The sequence below is a fragment of the Colletotrichum truncatum genome, assembly GCF_014235925.2.
Source record: "Colletotrichum truncatum strain CMES1059 chromosome Unknown Contig_0009, whole genome shotgun sequence".
NCBI lineage: Eukaryota > Fungi > Ascomycota > Sordariomycetes > Glomerellales > Glomerellaceae > Colletotrichum > Colletotrichum truncatum.
Window position 1 is genome coordinate 3,087,527 of NW_027222406.1, and position 21,784 is coordinate 3,109,310.

At 52.4% G+C, this 21,784-nt stretch overlaps 7 protein-coding genes across 7 annotated transcripts; 3 read left to right on the forward strand and 4 right to left on the reverse strand.

Moving 5' to 3' along the window:
* Positions 1-3,679: 3,679 nt before the first annotated feature.
* Positions 3,680-5,431, forward strand: CTRU02_213403 (mitochondrial aaa; the record flags this gene model as incomplete). The annotated part of the gene is made up of 1 exon (XM_070206045.1): positions 3,680-5,431. One exon carries the CDS (start codon positions 3,680-3,682, stop codon positions 5,429-5,431), a length of 1,752 nt encoding a protein of 583 aa, XP_070060438.1.
* Positions 5,432-6,236: 805 nt separating this feature from the next.
* Positions 6,237-9,337, reverse strand: CTRU02_213402 (calpain-like protein; the record flags this gene model as incomplete). Its single annotated transcript, XM_036731637.1, has 3 exons — positions 6,237-8,067; positions 8,117-8,931; positions 8,993-9,337. The coding sequence occupies 3 exons, from the start codon at positions 9,335-9,337 to the stop codon at positions 6,237-6,239; spliced, it is 2,991 nt and encodes a 996-aa protein (XP_036576636.1).
* A 320-nt stretch (positions 9,338-9,657) lies between these two features.
* On the reverse strand, positions 9,658-10,041 carry CTRU02_213404 (uncharacterized protein; the record flags this gene model as incomplete). Its single annotated transcript, XM_070206046.1, has 1 exon — positions 9,658-10,041. The coding sequence occupies one exon, from the start codon at positions 10,039-10,041 to the stop codon at positions 9,658-9,660; it is 384 nt and encodes a 127-aa protein (XP_070060439.1).
* A 4,353-nt stretch (positions 10,042-14,394) lies between these two features.
* CTRU02_213405 (uncharacterized protein) lies at positions 14,395-15,387 on the forward strand (the record flags this gene model as incomplete). Its single annotated transcript, XM_036731638.1, has 1 exon — positions 14,395-15,387. The coding sequence occupies one exon, from the start codon at positions 14,395-14,397 to the stop codon at positions 15,385-15,387; it is 993 nt and encodes a 330-aa protein (XP_036576637.1).
* Positions 15,388-15,816: 429 nt separating this feature from the next.
* On the reverse strand, positions 15,817-17,123 carry CTRU02_213406 (High-affinity nickel transport protein nic1; the record flags this gene model as incomplete). The annotated part of the gene is made up of 2 exons (XM_036731639.2): positions 15,817-16,292; positions 16,349-17,123. The coding sequence occupies 2 exons, from the start codon at positions 17,121-17,123 to the stop codon at positions 15,817-15,819; spliced, it is 1,251 nt and encodes a 416-aa protein (XP_036576638.2).
* Positions 17,124-18,596: 1,473 nt separating this feature from the next.
* On the reverse strand, positions 18,597-19,331 carry CTRU02_213407 (uncharacterized protein; the record flags this gene model as incomplete). Its single annotated transcript, XM_036731640.1, has 1 exon — positions 18,597-19,331. One exon carries the CDS (start codon positions 19,329-19,331, stop codon positions 18,597-18,599), a length of 735 nt encoding a protein of 244 aa, XP_036576639.1.
* Positions 19,332-20,912: 1,581 nt separating this feature from the next.
* CTRU02_213408 (ubiquitin c-terminal hydrolase l3) lies at positions 20,913-21,775 on the forward strand (the record flags this gene model as incomplete). Its single annotated transcript, XM_036731642.1, has 2 exons — positions 20,913-21,342; positions 21,402-21,775. The coding sequence occupies 2 exons, from the start codon at positions 20,913-20,915 to the stop codon at positions 21,773-21,775; spliced, it is 804 nt and encodes a 267-aa protein (XP_036576640.1).
* Between the last annotated feature and the right edge of the window lie 9 nt (positions 21,776-21,784).

The following is a 21,784-nucleotide window of genomic DNA, read 5'->3' on the forward strand; positions in this document are numbered from 1 at the left end:
AGGACCGCGAAGCGGATAGGAACAGACGTAACTTCAAGGTGGAACCGCGAGGACATATTGGATATCTGGTGGGCTACGTTATGGACGCTCACAACCTATACAGAGTCTGGATACCCTCGCTTGATCAAGTGATTATCACGCGAAACGTTACCTTTGACGAGACGAAGTTCTACTCGAAGGACGATGCAAAAGCTAGTTTACAAGCGGAGGTGGCCGAGACAGTCTCCACGGAGATCTCGGAACCTCCGGCTACGGCGAACCCAGGACTCCAATTCCTCGGACTCGCAAAACCAAGCGAACTCGTATTTTCACTTGAAGAGCAGCCCCTGCCACCTGCCTTCGCGCCGTCGACCGTAATCTCAGAAGAGACAACGGTAAAACGCTCCGCGGTTAACAGCCGACGCGAAGAGGGCCTGCTCACCCCGGAACCGACCCCTGAGCCGGCCGCAGCGCCGGAGGGGACGGACGGGCAAACGACCGGCCAACAAAGCTCCGAAGCGATGGACGCCGGCGTTCCCGACCCGGGGCACGAAGCCCTCTCTGAGGCGGTCGAAGACGTGATATACGTCAAGACCAACAACGAACCTCCACGAGAACCGGCCGTGGAGGCCGACTCGAGTAATGATCTCGGGGGTGACTCCCCAACTCACCCGGTGCGGCCACACTCGGATAATGGGAACGGGCGCGAACCCGAGATAAAGACCAAGCGGGTGTACAACCGCAAGGACTACGGCCAACAACAGGGCAAACCGAGACGATCACCTCGCTTCGCCCAACACTTCGCATTCCTACAAACGGAACGTAATTGGGAAACTTTCTTCCATACCTATATGCCTGATCAGCAGAAGGCTGTGGAGGAAGCGAACCAAGCCCACTATACGCTCCATTGCTTCGTCTTCGCGTCAATACACCAAGCGAAGCACTCCAGAGCGGTCACTCCACAGCGAGTGAAAATACACACAGATGAGCTTATAAAGCCCCCACGAACGTGGAAAAGTGTTGAAAAAATGCCGACCCACCTCCGAAACCTGTTTTACGAAGCGGCCCAAGCCGAGATAAGTAAATTAGAGGAGATGGACGCTTGGAAAATCATTGACGAACACGAAGCGTCTACGAAACCTATTCCTCTAAAGTGGGTGTTCACTTACAAGCTTGATCAAGACGGCTACCTCGACCGCTGCAAGGCACGAATTTGCGTCCGCGGCGACCTCCAGGCGAAGCATCCTCTCGAACAGACCTACGCAGCGACCCTCGCAGCAAGGACGTTTAGAGTAGCGATGGCGCTCGCGGCGGAATTCGACCTTGAAGTAGACCAATTCGACGTAGTCAATGCGTTTCTAAACGCAACAAGAGGACCGAACGACCCGCCTGTCGTCTGCTACCTACCAGACGGCTTCAAACAGAACGGGAAGTACGTCGAGCTCCGCCGTGCCTTATACGGGCTACGAGACGCTCCCCTCCTTTGGTATAAGGAGTTCTCATCAACGCTGCGGCGCCTGGGACTCAAGCCTGCAAGCGAAGACCCCTGTCTCTTCACTTCAAACGACAAGAAAGTGATGGTACTCTTCTACGTAGACGATATCCTCGTCTTATACCATAGGGACCACCGCGAAGCTGCTCAAAACGTTATAAACGGGGTGAAAGCCGAGTATGAACTCAAGGACCAAGGCCCTGTCGAGTGGTATCTAGGCATTCGCGTGATACGTGACCGTGAGAAGCGAACAATTAACCTCGCACACGACCAATATATCGAACGCGTAGCGAAGAAATTCAACCTTATCGACTCGATCGTGCCGCATACACCATTGCCATTCGTCCCGCTCCAGAAGAACACCGCTGAAGCGACCCCTGACCAGGTAAAGCAATACCAAGAGAAGGTCGGCTCAATTCTGTACACTGCGATCATGATTCGCCCCGACGTCGCCTTCGCTTGCGCTACACTCTCGAGGTTCCTAACGAACCCGTCTCTCGAACATCAGAAGGCCGCGAACCAAGTCATTAGATATCTTTATCACACTCGCTACCTTTCGCTCTGCTTCGGTAGCTCGGGGGGTGCAGGTGCCCAAGTTCTCCTAATTGCGGGCGACGCCTCGTTCGCAGACGACGAAGAGACGCGGCGTTCATCTCAAGGGTACATCATCTCACTGTTCGGCGGTCCCATTCAGTGGAAAGCCGCGAGACAGAATACCGTTACCACTTCTACTACAGAAGCGGAACTCCTTAGCCTCGAAAACACTGCTAAGGAGACCATCGCTCTCAAACGCTTATTTCGGGATATTGAACTAGACCTCGGAGACGTATGGAAGATCCATTGTGACAATCGCCAAACGATTCGCCTGGTAGTAGGCGACAAGGAACGCATCTCAACGCGCCTTCGCCACGTTGATATACAGAACATGTGGCTACGCCAAGAGTATGCCAAGAAGACGTTCGACGTGGTATATATGCCTACCGACGAGATGCCAGCAGACGGTCTCACAAAAGCACTCTCCCGAGCGAAGTTCGAACACTTCAGGGCACTTCTAAACCTACAAGACATTCGGGCACAAGTCACAAGAAGCGAAGAGAAACAGGTGCGCGCGAGCAATGCTGGCCCGGAGGCCGAAAGTTAAATTTTGACTTGGCCCCTGGCCAGGAAGCATGATACGCTCCCAAAGGAGCAAAAGCAAGCGTACTTACGCCCCGTAGGGCGGGCTCTTTTAACGACCTCGGAGGGAGGCCGCGTACGTGTCCATCAGGACGTTGTACGCGGGGAGAACAGCCGCCGGCAAGTGTCCTCCAACAAGGCTGTCAATGGCAGCACGGAGACCAGCCGCTTCGGCCACGGCCGGAACCGCTGCAGAAGAGTCAACGGGCAGAGGAAATAATAACTGATGGGCAACCCACGTTGTGGGCCAATCAGAAGGCAGGATTTTCAGAAAATTCAACTGGCAATAATAAGAGGCAAGTACGACGGTTGAATAAAGGAAAGTGCGATTATTGCGCCAGGCGGCGCGCAAGGGCGAATTTCGCCATATTCACATCACTTCGAGCACAAAGACCGAGGCGAATACAACAACACCTCTCTTTTGTTATATATATATTCACAAGAGGCTCTGAATAGCCTCATAATCTTGTATCTAGGCGATAGTAGCGATATGGCCTCGAGGCGCGGTTTTCCAGACGACTACGCGCCGTCTGGGGGGGTGTGTCGTGCTGGCTCCGGGCCTCCGGACCCACTCTGCCGCGTCTCGGCCGCGAGGTCACGTGACCTCGCTCCAGCGACCGTATTCTTAAGCGTCCTTCGCTCCGCTCGCTCACTTAGAGAATACAAGCCGTTTTGTTCCTAGTTGATGCCGCCCGTGCCTGACGTCGGTCACCACAACTTACGAAAGATGTGACTACTTGGAAGTCCTGTTCCGTAGGCGGCGGCTGCCACCAGGAGTCGTGCGAATAGATCCTACTTTTGCGCAGGAGCCTACGCAGGAACCAGCACCATGTGATGGCTTCATCTCGGACGAAGATGAGGAAGATCCAGAGGCCGTGGATCAAGCGGTATGTTTATGCTTCGGCTCTTTCACGAAGATTGTAAGCTGCTTACAACAACCGCACCTAGCAACTGCCGCCCTTCGCCAGACTCCTTCATAAGTTAGAGAAAGTTCAATGGCTTGCTTCACGCCCGTCTTCTCTGATTGTTCACATGTTTATCGACAACGTCCATCTTACCGACCTGCTTCTGCTCGAACTGCAGTCGACCATCGACAGCTTCTCCGACGGGGAGAATGTCCTGGTAATCGTCTCCACAGAGACACGTCCCGATGACAATCCAACATATTTGTTTAGCCGATTCGCCTCTCGCCCGGCCATAGTTTTCGCCTCAGTTTTTAAATGTCCTATGTCAGTTGTACCCGTACGCTCAGCCTCGCAAGTTGCCCTGATCAAACAGGACGGCAAGAATGAATTGAAGTCCCGCAACATTACCGCTCTTAAAAGAGCAATTCGTCGCAAAATCCAGCCGCATCCGAGTCCCATTCTGTTATCCCCATCGACAGATTGGGAATTTCTGGAAGGCTCACCCTCGGCTGAATTACTCTCTCAAGTCTCCATCAGTGATTTCCATGTCGAAGCAGTACTACGAATGATTGGGCATTCCTTCGTCGATGACACGATAAAGAAGGCCGTGCTGTGCCTCGGCGTCGGGGACAAGGCTTTGCAAGCCTGGGACGATCTCAAAGCCACACTCCCGCCTCAGCCTCGTCATCCCCTCCCCGGTCGACCGCCTGGAGCCCCTGTTCGGCCGCTAGGCGGTAACCCTCATCCAAGACCTCACATGCCTCTCCCGCCTTTCCCAAAATTTCAGTTGGACCCTCGTAACGATATAGAATCCCCGGAAGTTGCCAATGGAGAGGATAAATGGAAAGACTTCCCTCTAGCCACCCAGAGAGTCCTCCGTGAAATCACTTCCGGACCGCAGGATTTCTCCTGCAAACACTACTGGGAGCGGCAATTCCTACATCTCCTGGTTTCCCCCCCGAAAACCGAAGCAAGCTGGGCCGACATCGCCATCCATCCAGAAGCCGAAAGGACCATCAGGGACCTTGTACGCCAACACGTCGATCCCAACAACTCCGCACCGTCCTACGGCATTCTGCGACGCAATCACATCGGAGCCGCGTTACTCTACGGACCCCCTGGAACGGGGAAAACGCTACTGGGGCGCGTATTGGCACGGGAGTCCGGCTCAACCGTCATCTACCTCACCCCGGCGGACATCAGAAGCCCCGCTATGCCTGTTAGCGATCCATCCAAGCCCATCCGCGCCCTCTTCAATCTGGGAAAGATGTTGGCGCCGAGCATCATCATGCTTGACGAAGTCGAACTGCTCTTGGGGTCGCGACGCGCCGGCACGCCCTACCAGATAAAGTCGTTGGCATCCCAGCTGCTGTCTGAAATGAACGGACTGTCCGGGTCCAAGAAGGCGCCGCTCGTGTTGTTTTCCACGCACTCGCCCGGTGATCTGGACGCGGCGGTTCTCCGCCACGCCCCCAACCGCATCCACCTGGGGCTCCCATCCGCGGCTGTGAGAGAAAAGATATTTGACATCGCCCTCCGGGACGAGATCCTCCAGCCTGGGCTCAACTCCGATCTCCTCGCGAGAGCAACACCTCGGTTCTCGGGCTCGGATATAGTCAACTTGTGCGTCCAAGCGGCTGGCTTGTGTACCACATTTGTAGAGGATGGTGAGGAGGACCAGGGTAAGAGGCTGCTAACTTGGACTTTGTTCCAGGAGGCATTGAAGAAGATCTGTCCCACCTGGACTAAAGAATCACTCAAGGGGATACAGGAGTTCGCAACCAAGCATGACACTGCAGCATTGGCGAGTATTGAGGATCTGGATGCTGAGGAGCACTTGGAGGAGGACGATGGATTTGTAGAGGTGCCAGAGTTCTGAGCGTTAGGTATACTAATGAGTTTCTCTCCCTCTTTATCTATTCGGTTTGGTTGCGCCAGATTGTTCACGAATGGTTAGATTTTGACAATGACTTAGTGTAGGTTTATGCCCAAATAGTTGGTGTATTCAGTCGTAGATGTACTTTGTGAGCCAACCAAATGACTATTTACTCGGCAGAATGACCCCGAATCTAACTCTGGGTATAATGAATGAATCCCTTTCTATAATCGTTCTGAGGTCTAGTGGAGTGCAGAAGACTCTTTCCAGGCCTTCGTTTCACCATGTCACCAGACTTGTGCAAGATTAGAACATGGGTGCAAGCAGCATACTGAGGTAGGGTTAAAGGCCTTCATGTTGAAAGTACGCATGTCCCAGGCCCAACATCTTCAACTGAATCACCTCTACCGTAAGAGCAGGGGTCAAGAGTAAACTGCAAGTATTATTGAAATGCGAAACTGTGCGCTGCCACCAAGAGCGAGCCCAGCTTGCCCATGGCAATAAGCTAACAACAGAGCGGACATGATTGGGCCTCCATCGTGTATGTATAGACCCGGCACCTGACACTGAATCGATCCCCAAACAAATGACATGACCAAAAAAAACGAAAGATGTCTAAAGTCGCTGCAAAAGTCTCGCGCGTCTCGATCATCTGAATGCAACCTGCCAGCCCGTGGGCTGGTATCAATGCCAACTCTTAAACGCCTTAAAGCAATACACCACAGTGTAGGCAGGAGCGTCTCCTCTACTGTCTCATCTACAATCGTATACGTCATCAGTCTGTATGTTTGTATGTTCTAGTGCTTCTCTAGCACAACTCCTTGTCCATCTCAAGGGGGGTAGCCTGCGGTGTCGCAATGACGTCCGGAGTGGTGGCTCCAGAGTCAAGCTTGTCGTACTCGGTAGAGTCGACACTCTTGTCCGACCTAGAATCCTCATTGGACTCTGTGGTCGCGTCTTCGGCCGCTTCTTTCTTTGCCTCGGTTGTTACTTTGGCCTCGTCCTTCTCTTTAGCAACTTGATCATTGACGCTAGTATCCTTGGACTCGGTCTCCTTCTTTGGTTCCGCAGGCTCAGTGTCGGTGTCATCAGCCTTCACCTCAGGGTCTTCCTGCTTTTCACGCTCTCCGCCAGCATTGGCCTGCGCATTGTCCAGGTCGGCCTCGCCCTTCTTGCCCATGCCGCCCTCGAGAAGTTCGCCGCCTTCCATGACGACGCGAAGCTCGAGGTCCTCGTCCATGGAGTAAACACGGACACCGACAATGCAGATGGCGTTCCATGGGTCAGGCAGGCCCTCCTCCTCGGATTCGTAACGCTCATCGTGGGTCTTGGGAGGCCCAGCAGGAGTAAGGCGCGGCTTCCTAACCATGTCGTCACTGCTGTAGAGCTCCTCCCAGTCCTCGACGGGCGAGTCCGATGAATCTCCGTCCGAGTCATAGGCCTTGGCAGCTGGGGGTGGGGGTGGTGGTGCGGGCTGGGCAACATCGTCCTTTTTGCTCTTTGGTTCTTCTGTATTGGATGCTTCCTTGGATTCATCCTTGGATGCCTCTTTCGAGTCATCCTTAGAGTCATCCTTGGAATCATCCTTGGCGCCGTCCTTGGAGTCAGCCTTAGGCTTATCATCCTCAGCCTTTTCTTCTGTTGACTGTTCAGTCTTTTCAGAGGCGTCAGTCAGAACAGACTTGTCCTGGTTAGCCTCCTCTTTGACAGCCTCTGTCTGGACGCCTTGGTCCTTAGGCTCCTCATCTTCCTTCTTCTTGGCCTCTTCCGCAGCCTTCTTAGCTGCTTCCGCATCCTTTTTCGCTGCTTCTTCGGCCTTCAACTTGGCTGCTTCCTCGGCCTTTGCGATTCGACGCTCACGCTTCTCTGTGTTCTTCTTGCTCTGCTTCTTTGTGATTTCTCGGTTCATGTGGCGTCTTTCCCACAGCTTACGACGCTCCTGTCTACGAGAATCAGAAGCTCTCTGTTGCTCCTTTACCTTTCGGAGTCTAGCAACCTCTTCTAGATGGGCCGTGCCCTTGCTGTGTGCTAGGTCGTACGCGGCGCCGATCTGGGCGAGCTTGTCGTTCTCAACACGCTTTCGGCATTCGCGTTTGACAACGTCCTCGACAGAAGGCAAGTTATTATCCCTCTCACCAGTGACGCTCATAAAAACGCTGTATTCGCCTGCTGGCATGTCTGGGAGCTCGATGGACACAGACCGTTCCATAAGATAGTTGCCGTGAGAGCGTACAATGTAGTCCTCGGCACCGGGGCGGCTGCGTTCATGGATACGGAAGTGAATACGGAAGGTGTATTGGCCCTGAAGTCCCTTGAAGTACCTCGTGTCAAGCTGGGATAGAACCAAGACCAGAGGACCGTCTTTAGACAACTTGATCTGGAACTTCTCGTTGAACTGGGACTTCCAAGGAACTTCAACGCCAATCCAACGCTGAGTGCATCGCCAAGCAGGATCCCGGAATAGCCGCGTCCGGTCAATGTGCTGATACTTGCGGAGGAAGTCTTCGTAGTTGATCCAAAAAACTGAGTCGTTGCCGAAGTGGTGGCCGAGCTCTTCCTGGACTTCGGTGGTCCACTCTTTAGACCCATCGGACCAGGCGCCCTCCCACAAGCCTCTACGAATCTTACCCCAAGGGTTTCTATCGAATGTAAGTCAATTGAATTCAGATAGGTAAGCAAGCACCTTACCTGAGCTTGATCAGACGCTCTCCGCACTTGAGCGTTCTAGCTTCCGTGATAACGTATGCGTGGCCTTCGGAAATGCCATCTCTCTCACCGTAGCCTCCGTCGAGGAGACCGGTAGAGCATCCGAAAAGGAACTCCTCGTTAACCTTGGAGAGTTCATTTTCCCAGAACCCCTCGGTATCGAGGATATCGGAGGTGAGCAGCTCGGTAGTAACGCCGCCGGAGAGATCTTCCAATCCCTCGCCGATCCAACCACCGGAAAGAGAGGCAAAATCGCCGTGAGCCTTGGCGTAAGCCTTTTCGAGCAAGGGCACCCATGTTTCATTTTGGTCCTTGCATTGAGCGAAAAAGAGGGCCTTGGAACCGGTCTGATACGTCTTGCGATAGACTCGCTCGACGTCCTCTCGGTCAATCTGCTGCAGGAGATCGCGCTGCATGCTAGGCGAATCCCAACAAGGCGACTTAAGGTAGAGCTTATCGTCGACAATGGAATAAATCCATTCGCCGTCGCGATAGAAAACAAAGCCGTAAATGCCAATACGAGTATCATACTCGACACAGATACGCTTAATTCCATCTTCGACATTGCAAAGGGCAGTCAAACTAGCCATCAGCCAGCAGTTGCCTAAGCTGCCCTGCTTAACATCACCGCCATCGAGATTCTTCATGAATTTGGGGCTCTCAAAGATCTCGTGCACACGCTTGACGGCTTTGGGAACAGATGCGCTGGGGTTAGAAAGTGTCGTTCTCGAGAGTTGCCACTTTGTTTGACCTAGGGTGTTCAAACAGTGGCCCTTTTCCCACTTCAAATCCCAGTCCTACAAGTACGTTTAGCTTCCGGGACTAGGGACTACTAACAAAACGGTCGTTGGTACTTACAAGATCCCAACCAGGGTCGCGGTATCGCATATTGACTCTCCGGCACTCCTGGATGATTTTTTTGACCTTGCGACGGCATTCGTCGACAGCTCGCTCATAACCGGCGGTCAACAGCTCGTTAGGCTTGTCTGCATTGGCTGGTGGCAGGACAGGGTCGAAAGGCAGCACAGCCAGGGCCTTGTGAAACTGCTTAGTTTGGAATTTCTTCCAGATGCGGTTGATGGACTGCTGGGGAGGGGCCTTCTTCTTCTTTTTCTTCTTCTGGTCGTTGTTGTTGGTCGAGGCCGGAGCCGGACGAGGGCGACGATGGTCTTCCTCTTCCTCTGAGGAGCTGTATCCGTGCATGTTGGCGGTAGGACGAGTACGGGACGAGAAGCAGAATTCGAAAACCAATTGGTCAAGAAAAGTCGAAAAGAAGGATGTCGACTGGGGAAGAGGTTGTGGCCAGGTTTTATTCAGAGCGGGTGGGAGGTGGGAGGCGGCCTGCGCTCACTGCGTACACGGGTCAGAAGGTTAAAAGACCGAATACCAGAGAGCAGCCCGATGCCAGGAAAGCACAGATGGGCGACTCAGGGACAGAAAAGGTAGAGACAGGTTATGGAGGATATTATTTGGAGCATTAGTTGAACACGAGTCGTGGATGGCGGGATGGCGAGAGGACGTGCTTATAAGGAAAACGGAAACTCGATGGGGTCGGGCAGGACAAGGAAGGGCTCACCTGGATTCAGAGTCACAGCCTCGCGGGATGTATTGGATAATGCGACAGGCGCGAGTCGGATCGAGGCAGACGCACGACGGGGACCACGAGGACCATCCACACACCGCATCAAGGCAGCAAAGGCGTTGAAGTCGAGCCATTGACTTTCTGGGACACGGCGCATCCGCAGGAGTCCACCCCGGGGCGGGCGGGCAGCGGCAAACGCAACAGCATGGTACTGTGGGAGTTGGTCGATGCTTGGTATATTCAGGGTTCCACCCAGTCTAACCAAGGGAATAGTACAATGTCGACCTCCAGGTTTCTGCCTCTGACCTTGTCCATGAACATCCATGAACATGCATGCCGAAGGGGCGGGACATGGGCGGGGCAAGGGTCTTTCTTGGCGCTGGACCGGTTGTTTTCCAGGATCGATAAGAGGGTCCTCGAACGCGCTCTGGGTCTCGTCCGTTCTGGCGGTGGAAGAGGAAGAGAGCAAGTGCTGTGTTTGTGTCTTACTAGGAGGACAAAGGCGGATGTTGGAAAAGCGGGCGCCTCATGGCTGGTCTGGGCGGGATGCGTATCGGAGGTTGCGTGAGAGAGAGAGAGAGACAGATACGTACAGGCGGCAAGTTTGTGGGGGGGGGAGAAGAAGGGGATGGATGGCAAGGCCAAGGGTACCACTACAGTTGTAGTGGGAAAGAACGGTACACTATGGGTACTTTCCTCCGGTACAAGGTGTCATGCACTGCAACAGTGCTAGTGCAGTGAGCTGTGGGCTTCCAGTGCCTTTAGTTAGCACCCCTTTCAGGGTCCAGTCGGATATTCTAGCGTTATGATTGGCCCCAATGCTTCTAGCTGACTGATAAGACCCTTTCTAGCGAGGTGGACAATGTTCCTTATCAGTCCAGAAGGGGAAGGGATTCAGAGACAAGCTGATTTAGAAGGCGCACATCTACTACTTTTGGTCCCTTCGCTGTTCTCCCCGTACTTCCGCCGGACACCCATTCAATGTACACACACTCTCCTCCCTCTTTTCACTTTTCCCAATCTCTCTTCTCCGCCCTTTGTTCTGCACACCTTTCGCGATTTTGTTCGGATCCGGTTCTTCACCATGTTTGTGCCATGTTTACCCATGGATGGGGAAAATCTCTGGTGGCACAGATCTATCTAATCCCATCCCTTATCGTCTTTCGCAAGATTCAACTGACACCAGCCGTTCCACCATCCAACACAGCCGGGTTTGGGTTCCTACAGACCATGTACTATGTCTGCCTCGGCGATCCACTGTCAGTGCCAGCCGACCTTGCCGATAGGGAAGAACCCTGGACGAAGCTGGACCTCTAATGCCTTCGGCCTGTGACCCCCGAGTACCACTAGTATGTAGGAGACCACCGTGGTATTGGGGGCTGAACTTCACGAGGACTTTACTTCTATTCGCCCTCAGCTGGCTAGTTCTTCGAGGATATTTACGGACATGTAAGAAAAGTGAGGCCATTACTAGGCAACCAAACCCCATCGCGACTACGACTGCCTTACACCCAAGCCTGTCCGTCATCAAAACCCGACTTTTGGAGAATCATTGGTCTTTGGTATCGATTTGATGTCTAGGCAACTGCGTCACTTGACACAGTCTATACTAGCAGAGCCGCGTCTTACGAATATCGCAAATCAGGCTGGCTCGGCTTTTGAAATCCCCGCAATATGAGATACGAAAACGCGATATGAGGCTCAGTTTTGACCTATCTCCGCCAAAAATCGTCCCCCGATGCAAGTCGTAAGCATCTGCCCGAGGCTAACCCGTATCACGAGGTCCAGTAGAAACCAGTAGGCTTGGCCCATCTCAAACATCACGCAATCAACCCTCTCCACTACGGTATTTCCACTTGATGGCGCGCATGCCGATTAGTACATTTCACTGCCAGCCTCAGCTCCTCCTTTGGGAAACCCGGCAGCTTCGGGCCCAAGATTCGTCCATGAAAGACACCACCGTGATAGCTCAAGATGCCACCTGCCTCAGACCCTAATCAACGCCTCTACCTACCGAATCTGTCCAAAGTCGACCGTGTGCCCCTAGCGGACGTTGGCGGATAGCTCGCCCATCAGAAAAGGGCAATCATCGCTTGGCTTCCACCAGCGAATGGCACCAGGGACGCGCTCAACGATGATTGATAATCCGGGGATGTCCATGCGATGGCTGGTCGACATGCCAATCACCCAGTCCCATCCTGTTTGGGGTATGGGATGACCAGAATAGCATGGGGGACCAGAGCCCCTGTACTCCATTCCGACCTCCCTGTTATGCAGCCTGCAGGAGGTAGAAAGGGGGCACGAACCTCTCTAACCGAGTCAATCCCAGTCCGCCAGTTCATCGTCTGTCAGCAATCATAGTACTGCACATGAGAAGTCCAACACAGCGCTGTCGTGTTCCCTACACTGTTGAACCGCTACCCATCTCCTTCTCTTGGAAGCCTTCCTCAGCCTCAGGATCACCAAGACGGCTCGTCCGCCTTGTCTGACAGGCGCATGCAACAAGTTTGGCCTACGCAAACCGGAAAATGCTGCATACTGCATAGAGCCAAAGTCAACTTCCGGCCACTCCCCGTCGAGCTGTTTCACCCCCACCTACAACTTGAACTGAAGCACTGCATCTCCCGGATGCACTGTTCGACGACGTGGACACTTGTAGACGTTGAACACGAAGCATTCGTGTTTTTTTGTTTTTTTTCCCTTCTCATCAACAGATGATCAATCCAACGTCTGACAATATGTTTCGCCTCGAATTTGATCTTGGCTTATCCGCTACTGGGGGCTGCAGCGCGCAACCTGCTTGGGCCCCTTCAATGCCACCCATGTACAAGGACAAGAACTAAGTTTTCTCTAGTACAGTTAGTTACTCAAGATACTTGGAGAAGTACTTTGATGATTAATATTAATGAGACTTCTTGGACCCGGACTGATTCGTGTCGCTCTCGAAATGGCCACAGCGGGACAGCGGAAACAAAAATTGATAGTACTTCGAAGAAGAAAAAGGACTTGTGATCTGCTAAATTAGCAAATACTTCTGGGCCGGTGTGGATGGACCCTGATCGTCCAAACCACCAGAAACACGCCAGTGGCGAGAAGCCCAGCCCGACCGACGGGACAATCATTCCGAGAACGTTGAAGTGGCATGAATTACTAAGAACTCCCGAGTATCTTCGCACTAGCTTCTGCAGGAGAGTTACTTTTTCCTCGTGCTAAGTTGTCAGGGTTGCCGCTTTGGGTCAAGGTCTGGACCGAGGCCCTCCTATCGGATCTTGTCCGTCACTCACCGACTCACCGCATTTCCTCCGATGCCGCAATTCGGACCTCTGAGCTGCTAGATGAAGGCACGTGTTGGGGAAAAGGCAGTCTTCCTGGGTCTCTTGCACCGCCTGTATACAGTCATTTCGGCCCGGTTCTCCTGTCTACTATTTTGAAGCTATCATTCACTCTGAAAATTGTCGTTACCTTGGATGGTCTGGACCCAAATCTTGGTGGGGATGCTTCAACTTGCCCAGATGACCGGGTCGGGCTTGTGGGCCCAGTCCATTTCCGGGGAACATGCAGAACCTTCTAAATGCTAGGTAAACACAAAGAAAATGGCCTCCCTAAAGGCCTGATGGGGTTCTGACATTCTCATGTTCCTTGCCAGGCACTCAGGGAGCTTGAATTGCTCGACGCGCGAAATCCTATGTGGACCAGCCTCAGTGGGTTGTCCAACCATGAGCTGTGAAGCGCCCTGCATTGTCTGCTGCGCGCCATGGGAATGATAGATACGATGCTGAAAGCTAGCAGGATGGCCCATCGGTTGTGATGTCTCACAGGAGCTTGCAATGTGATGCGGCTTGCAGCAATGCGGGACGGTCCGCACCAGTTTGCATATCTGGTTGCTACACGCCTGATCAGGCTCAGTTTGTGCGGAAGCCCTGAAAGCAGCAGGTTGAAGGTTTTTGGTGTTCACATTTTCGTGGAATGATTAGTTTTGGCGGTCTGGACATATCTTCGATAAACACCAATCAAAAAGCCTCCTTAACTCCGTCCCATCCGTGACTTGGGTAGGTTTGACGACGCAAGTATTTCCTCAGCTATAGTTTTTATGTCGTCTTGTGTCCATTTTTAGCCTCTGTTAACCTGGAAGTCAGGCGGGCCCTGGTTCAAAATGGCATATGCCTGTCTAAGTGGTTCTTAGTAGAGTTCAACCGTTGCGGGCCACGATTTAAACTTCATCAACGGGATTAACGGGGATGCTCGCTTGATCAATGCCTCCGTCATTACACCCCATCGACAGGACACTGCTTTAAAGAATATTTGTCTTTTTCTTTCCATGAGCTTCGCCATGTTTGCTAGATTAACTACAGCTTACCGCTCGACCGAGAGCGGCGGAGGTATTTCACCATGGCTGTCGTCGCGGGATGCCAAACTGCAGTATCGGAGAAAGCAACGACGCAATATGCTGCACCTGTTTGACGCGTACCATGGTAGAGCATGAGCACCAAGACAGGCTTCATCGGAGATGGCTCTGCGGTCTATCATATCTTCACAGCCTGTCGCCTGTGCAATAGTTCTGGGAGACATTTCCCCCATACTGAATTCGACAACGACAACGGCAAGAAAACTCCAAGGCCTAGGCAACCAATTACCATCTTGACCTGAGGTTTCTTCCCGCAGTAATACAGTCAAAACAATGTCGGAATCAAGATCGGAACGTCTCCGCGCCATTGAGGTGCTTTTGGAACGCACCGTGATACGACTAGAGCAGATGCGCTCTGCACGACCTATTTTAGGACAACCAGCTCAAGTCACCACGGAACCATCAGCCGAGCAAGACACAGAAACGAGCGATACGCAGGAACTCCAGTCAGAGCAGGATGTCATTGACGAGCCATCAGCTCAGCAATACACAGAACCGAGCGACACGGAGGAACTCCAGTCAGAGCAGGATGCCATCGACAAGCCAGAAGTCACAGTCTTGTCGCAGAATGATGAAGACGACGAACCACATGTTCCTATTGCGGTCGCTCCAACAAGTTCAATTAGATGCTTTCCGTCCGGTCACCGTGAGGTCGTAGACCCAATGTCTTCATACCTTCTTCCCGAAATCACCGCGCAGTACGCTCATCTGCGAGAAGCGCCTGCTTTCGGTATCATTGGACGTCCCATAATTGACGACATACGTAGAGATCTGGTGGCAGACCAAGAGGTAGAAGAGTTTGGACATCTACCTCTTCAATCACTTGGCCACACTGTTTCGGGCCAAGACAACACAGAAGACCAGCCCACAATGGCTCAAATACACCAAAGATCTCCTTGGCAAGGTTTCTCATCCCAGTTACCTCTGCCGGTGTCTTCCCATGCCCAATTCCCCTATGTTCCGTACCACTTGACAGGAGGATGGTGGGAAGGGTGCGGCGTTGGACTTGAATCCAGCTGTTCTGTTCCTAGACTGGGACGCCCTCCGTCGTGGGCGGTTGAGGACAAACAACCCAGTCGTGTTCAAACGCCTCATAGTGAAGGGTCGATAAGCCCGTGGTCTCTCTTGCATACTAGCAGAGAGACCTCCTCGGAATTTGAGGATGCTGAAAGAACAATATTCCGGCGTCTCTGGCGCACTAACGAGGTTTCATCTGAATCTCAGGGTGACAGGATGGATGGAGTGCTTCTTGAGGAAACTGTCTGAAAGAATTTGGGAGAACGTGAGTGAGGATGAACCGGGGAATATGTAGAAAAAGGGTTGCGAACCTTGGCTTGTCTTGATACATGGACACGTCGAAGGTTCGTCAAAAAGGGATATTGAGATAGCGGCTGTGGTTGAAAAAACAACGGGACTGACTAATGTGCACTGGTCAGGGTACATATTTCTGGTCATAGCATTCCAGAGTATCGCCAAAAGGCGAATATTGAATGGTTGTCATGGTTAAGCGACAGCGTCGACAGTCCACAGGCGTGGGCGCGAAAGATCAACCTAGGGAGATAAGGTGGCCTTGGTTTGAGGTAACCAACTAATAGACCACTTAATATAACAAATCTCAAAAACAAATGGTTCTGATGATGTGAGTGACATGCTAATCATTCATCTGGCTACACGACACTACCTACATGCATCCATCTACTGAATGAGTCTCAAATCCCTCTCATTCGCCTCGGCGCCTCTCTTGTCAGCGGGATCTTGGACCGCAACAGCACCATAACTGGGTCCCTCTGCCGGATCCAGAGCCTCCTCCTCAGCGGGGGCTAAAGCTGCCCTCTCCTGGTTCTTGCGATCCATACGCGCCCTCCACGGCCGGTACACCAGAACCGAGCCAAGACCGACAGCGACGAACATGCCACAAATGCTGCCACCGATAATATCAAAATGCTCCCCGATTGCGTCAACGCCGTCCCAGAACCCACCCTCAGGCTCGGCTACGTTTGCGATGAGCGAGAGCACCTGGATGATGCCGATGAAGGCTGAAACGAAGACAGTGATGCCGGTGAGCACGATGGAGTAGTACAGAATCGCAACGCGGTCCCGCGCGAAGGCCTTTGAGGTGTAGAGGGCCATCATGAGCGCACCGTCGGTGGTGTCAAGCAGACACATGCCGGCTAGTTTAAACCAATTAGCAAACTCGCCTCGACATATCTTGAATATGTGAACTAACCAGTGAAAAGGACAGGAAAGATGAGAATGAGCCAGATGCTCGTCCCCTGAGCGCCATGAACGCTGGACAACCCGAGAATGGCAATCTCAGAGCTGGTGTCGAAACCGAGGCCAAACAAGATTCCCAGTGGAAACATCTTCCAAGGCCGATCGACAACGCGGAACACCTTCCTGAAAACGTTGGCAAGGAAGCCCTCGCCTTCGAGCTTCAGATTCGTCACAGCGTCCCCTTCGTCGTCTTCGACTGTGTCTTGCCCGGAAATGGTCTTCCTGCGCTCCTCCTCAAGCACGGCCCTAAGTCTCCTGATGAGTTTGTACAGAACCCAACCGTTGCCCGCGCAGAGCAGCAGCAGGAAAGCGGCGCTGACGCTCGTGCCGATGATGTTGCCCCATCTCGCGAACCCGTCAAACCGGTCCCTCAAAGCGCCGCTGGTGGCGGCGACGACGACGCACGTTACGATGACGATTGTGCTGTGGCCCAGCGAGAAGAAGGTGCCGACGGTGACGGGGCGCTGGCCCGAGGCGATGAGGCGGCGGGTCATGAGATCGATGGCGGAGATGTGGTCTGCGTCCAGGGCATGGCGGAGACCAAGGACGTAAGACAGAGCGGCGGGAGAGATGAGAGCCGGGTGGAAGTGAAGGATTACTCCCGCCACGATCCATACTGCGACGTTGATTATCACGAGGAGCGAGATGATGCGTATTGTTGGCGCGGGTATGCCGTTCAGAAAGGCCGGCACCGGCAGGGAGGAGAAGGGCACGCGGAAGCGCGCCATGGCGGATAGCAGTTGACCTGGACTTTTTTTTTTTTCAAGATGTATTTTTGTAAGGGGTTTGAAGTGTATAAGTTGGTCTAACTTTGGAGAAAATGAGATGAGGAAAAGTGCGTGAAAAACAATCACGAGGTCGGCGAGAACAGAACAAGCCATTCACGGCCGCGCCTCCGGCCGGCCAGCCCATTGCTAAACACCCTCGTCCCCTCCACCTTGTGCATCTTTTACAGCGCATCAACGCATAAAACTTGCTCAGGTTGATCAGATAGCGCCCGCAAAGGTGGCCAGCACATGACGGGGGGATGACCACCATGACCCCTCCATCTTCTAGGGCGTTATCTTATCGACGGCAGCTGTTGGAGACGCTTGGTGAGGGGCTATGCGGGGACCTTGTGTGGGGTTTTATAGCGGCCTAGCGGGTGTATCGTGCCGCTCGGAGCCGACGGCGGCCGGCGGCCAGTGGCTAAAGGCGGACTGACATGTATGCCGGAGTTGGTCATTTCACGACAAGATTTTAGAGATAAGCGTCAAATACACATTGCGTAAAGGTGCTTCTGAGAGGATTAGTTGGCCGTCGGTCGGGCCCTGGTAGACAAACGGAACAATCTTGCCGATGGGCACACCAAACACCGAAGAGAGCATTATAGCAGCAGCCTATTCTAGTTAGACAGGTAAGCTAGACTGAGCAGCATGACCTACTTGAAAGCCAAATAAACAAATGCGACTACTGTATGTAGTCGCAAGTTTGAATATGAAATCGCCGTAAGTGATTTCCCGTTAAAAGGAAATATGTACCATGTAGCTGCTTTAGTCATTATCATACCTAGGTTCCTAGCCAGTGTCAGGGCTGTTCACTGTTAAAAGACTTGGATCACCGTCAGCTCGATTCCAGCTTGCCTAGTATGTTTCTGAATGATGAAAATCCTATAAAATAAAGAAATACTGATTTCGTATTGTCCCTTTCTGACAGATCTTTAAACTGGAATGTCGTCCAAATAGTTAGTTTAGCCAAGAAACGATGTGGATAACTGACAGACCTTTAACTACTGAGCCGAATGAGAAATGGTGTGGCCTGTACTGGTTTAGTAAACTGAAAGTTAGAGATGCCAAAATGTTTCTTATAGGTTCATCTTCTGCTTCTATCCGAATTAATGTTCAGCAAACCCTTCAGAGCAGCAGCTGCTGGGGTTCATAGATTGGAAAGTGGGAAAGCCAACTCTACTGGAATTGCTTCTGTTCAGGATCATAATGAGTCGCAATTCCAATGGTGAATCTTCTCCACTATCTGAAATAGCTGCAATTCGCTGATTCTATGAGCAAAGTCGGCAATTCTATTTAGGTCATCTTGAAATATCTCCTAAACTCTGGATTTGAAAACAACAATTAGGCTCCGTCGCTAACTCCAAGTCCAACCCATGTGCGGCGTCTACCACAAAAGGGAACGGCATAAATCACCCGCTTCCACACAAAGCCAAGTTACTCCGAGACGATACGGACATTATTCTTCCACGGCTCTCGGGGCATCTTGAGTTTGTTGATTTGCTGACCCTCCTGTTCGTATCCAATGCCGATAGTGCACAGGATCTTGAGATTCTCATCGATTCCCAATTCCCGTTTAATGATGTCCGGGTACCCCGCCGGGCTCACCGAAACCTGCGTTCCAAGGCCTCGCTCCGTTAGCAAGAGCACCAACGTCTGTAGCCACATGCCGACGGACACCACGTCAGGGTCAGAAAGATCTTTGTCGATGGCTACTATGCCCGCTAGGGGCGCGCTGTAAAACTCAAAGTTGTGCTTCACGGCGGCCATTTGCCCTTCGGTGTCGTCGCGGGAGATGCCATAGCCTTGGGGCCCGTAGACATGCCGGCCCAGTTCGGAGCGGTAGTGCTGAAACGGAACGGGAATTTCCGGGATCTGCAACTTGGTGCCGTCCTTGAAGGCCGTGGTGAGGGCCGTGGTGAGCCGGTGGAGGGCGGCGCCGGAGACGAGCGTCAACCGCCAGGGCTGTATGTTGGTTGACGAGGGAGCGTGCTGGGCGAGTTGGAGGGCTTCTTCGACGAGATTTAGAGGCACGGCCTGCTGAGGATCAAAAGCCCGGGTGCTGTGCCTTGCCAGCACCGTCTTGGAGACTGCGGCGTTGGGAAGGGAGGAGAGCTCTGAGGCGGCCGTCGCCGTGGTTGTGCTCTTTTGGCGCTCTATTACGCTCGGCATGTTGGGTGATGGCCAGTTGCTTCTCCTCTTAGAACGGTGTTACACAACTTGTTGGACGATTTGTGATGTTGGGGCTCATCTTCAACTATCCTTGCTGTTAATATAGCTGCATTGCTTGATGGTGCACTCTACAAATTAGGATTGCGCCCGATTGCTGTGGGTGCGCAGCTTTTGCGATGTTAATCCAGTTCACGGACGAATTGCGGTCGTGACATCAGCAGGTTTGCAGCGCTGAGTTCAGCATTTCGGAGTTAGAGGCCGATTTGTCAGGGATCTGACAAACCATTTTGCAAGGAAATACGACGAGGCGTTTTTCGCAGCATTGATCGACCTGTAGGGTGAAGTTACAAAGTTCCTCTTTTTACTCAATTGAGTGTGGCTTTCCAAGCCCATGGTTCTAGTGCTGACGGGCGCCCCAATCCCTTCCAGAAGACCCTCATGACGTGATTGGCATGGTACGATCCTACTTTGAAGGAATTATCCAAAGCACCGTGGAGGACTAATTGGAATACTGGGACCGGTAAAGGATCCTCTTTACCCCACGATCGCCAAGTACAGGCTGCGAATTTACTATGATGAGACTACCAGCGGTAGCTGTTGAAATAAGCGTCTTATTAAGACCTCTATTATGTTGCTTAACTTTTGTTAAAAAGCACCGACGCTATTTTTCGACAATAATTAGCCTTGAGTGGTCTCTGAAACAGCGTGTGACTTGGTCGCTTGCCGTTCTTACTGGCACTCGCGACGCTTTCTATCAGGATCTTGTTAGTCCACTTTTTCATTAGAGCCTTCCTGGTTATACATTAGTTATGTCCCTTGGGTTAGCGTCAATCTCAAACTGAGTAAAGCCTTCACATGGACATAACCTTTTCTTGGGGGTTGAATAACCCTTAGGCATGCTATAGTTGGATCTCTATGGCCGGTGCAACGATTTTGAAGAATGATAAGAAGTTTGTAGATCTCAAAATACTACTGAATAAAACGTCTGGGAATGTTTGCTTGTAGTCTCAGGTCTGTGACTCTAATTTGGGTTGTTTGTAGTTGTTCATGGCCATCACTACCAAAGCGCTCTAGAGGAAAACCGGTCTTCTCAACAATGAGCAGTAGTTGTTCGAGTCTAGTGTGATGCTAGGTTTCTCAAATTAGTGAGGTTGTTAGTGAGGTAGCCATGCTACAGTGGGGCATCCACCTAATAGGTAAGTGACCAAGGCTCACGACCTGATGCCCGGCACTCACGACACTCACAAGACGAGAATACCAAGTGAGTAATTCTTCATTCAACTTAATATCTACGAATTATCTCATGGCTCCAGTAAATTCTTCTCGCGACGGGGCTTCTTTTAAAGTATTTGGTCTCATGCTTATGCATCGTCAGAGGGGTACAAACCCTTTCGGTGTCTTTGCTCAGTCAGCAACCTGCCGGCTTTGTCAACTTCACCCAGTTATCTTAATCATCACTCCCACCTGCCTCCACTTCACCATTATAACAGCGCCTGGCTTCTCAAACATCATTTCTCTCACAGTTTTGACAACAGTTACAGAAGAGAGTGTGCAATCAATAAAATCTCACTGCGACAGTTCATGAAAGTGCATCTACTTCTCATATTCGCCTTCGCGTACATCGCCTTCACCTGCCCCAACCCAGCCGCAACCCTCGCCATGCCGCAGACTTACAACAAGGCCTTCATCCCCCTCGAATCGAACCCGGAAGTGTTCAATGAACTCATAGGGCTTCTCGGCGCCTCGCCCGCGCTGCAATTCGAAGATGTCTTCGCGCTCGACGACCCCGCACTACTCCCACAGAAGATCCTCGCTCTCGTCCTCGTCTTCCCCACGACACCCACCTTCGAGGCCCGGTTAACGGCCGAAGAGGCGGGCGCTCAGGATTGGATGGTGGAGCACAACGAAGAGGACGAGGACGCCGCGTGGTTTAAGCAGACGATCAACAACGCCTGTGGGCTGTACGCCATTCTACATGCTCTGGCCAACGGCCGTGCCAAGGACTTTCTGAGTGAGTAGATTATAAAGGTTAAACTAATGACAAAAAGTACAATGTCTAATGCGAAATAGGGCCAGGATCATTGTTGGACACTCTGCTATCCATTACGGCGCCGATGGACCCCGCTCAGGCGGCCATGGTGCTCGAAAGCTCCACGGAATTGGAAGATGCCTATTCTTCCGTCGCAAGAAAGGGCGACACGACTGCGCCGGCAAGTGCCGAGGACGAGGTGAATTTTCATTACATTTGCTTTGTCAAGTCTCCTGACACCGGCCATCTGTATGAGCTAGATGGCGATCGTAAGGGGCCCGTTGACAGAGGCGTACCGGACGAGGAGCAGCGGGTGGACCTCGGGGACAAGTCACTCGATGTGGTGCGGGACTTCATTGCCAAGGGAGGGGAAAACATTGGATTCAGCCTCATGGCCCTGGTAGAAAAGTCATAGGTAGCAGCA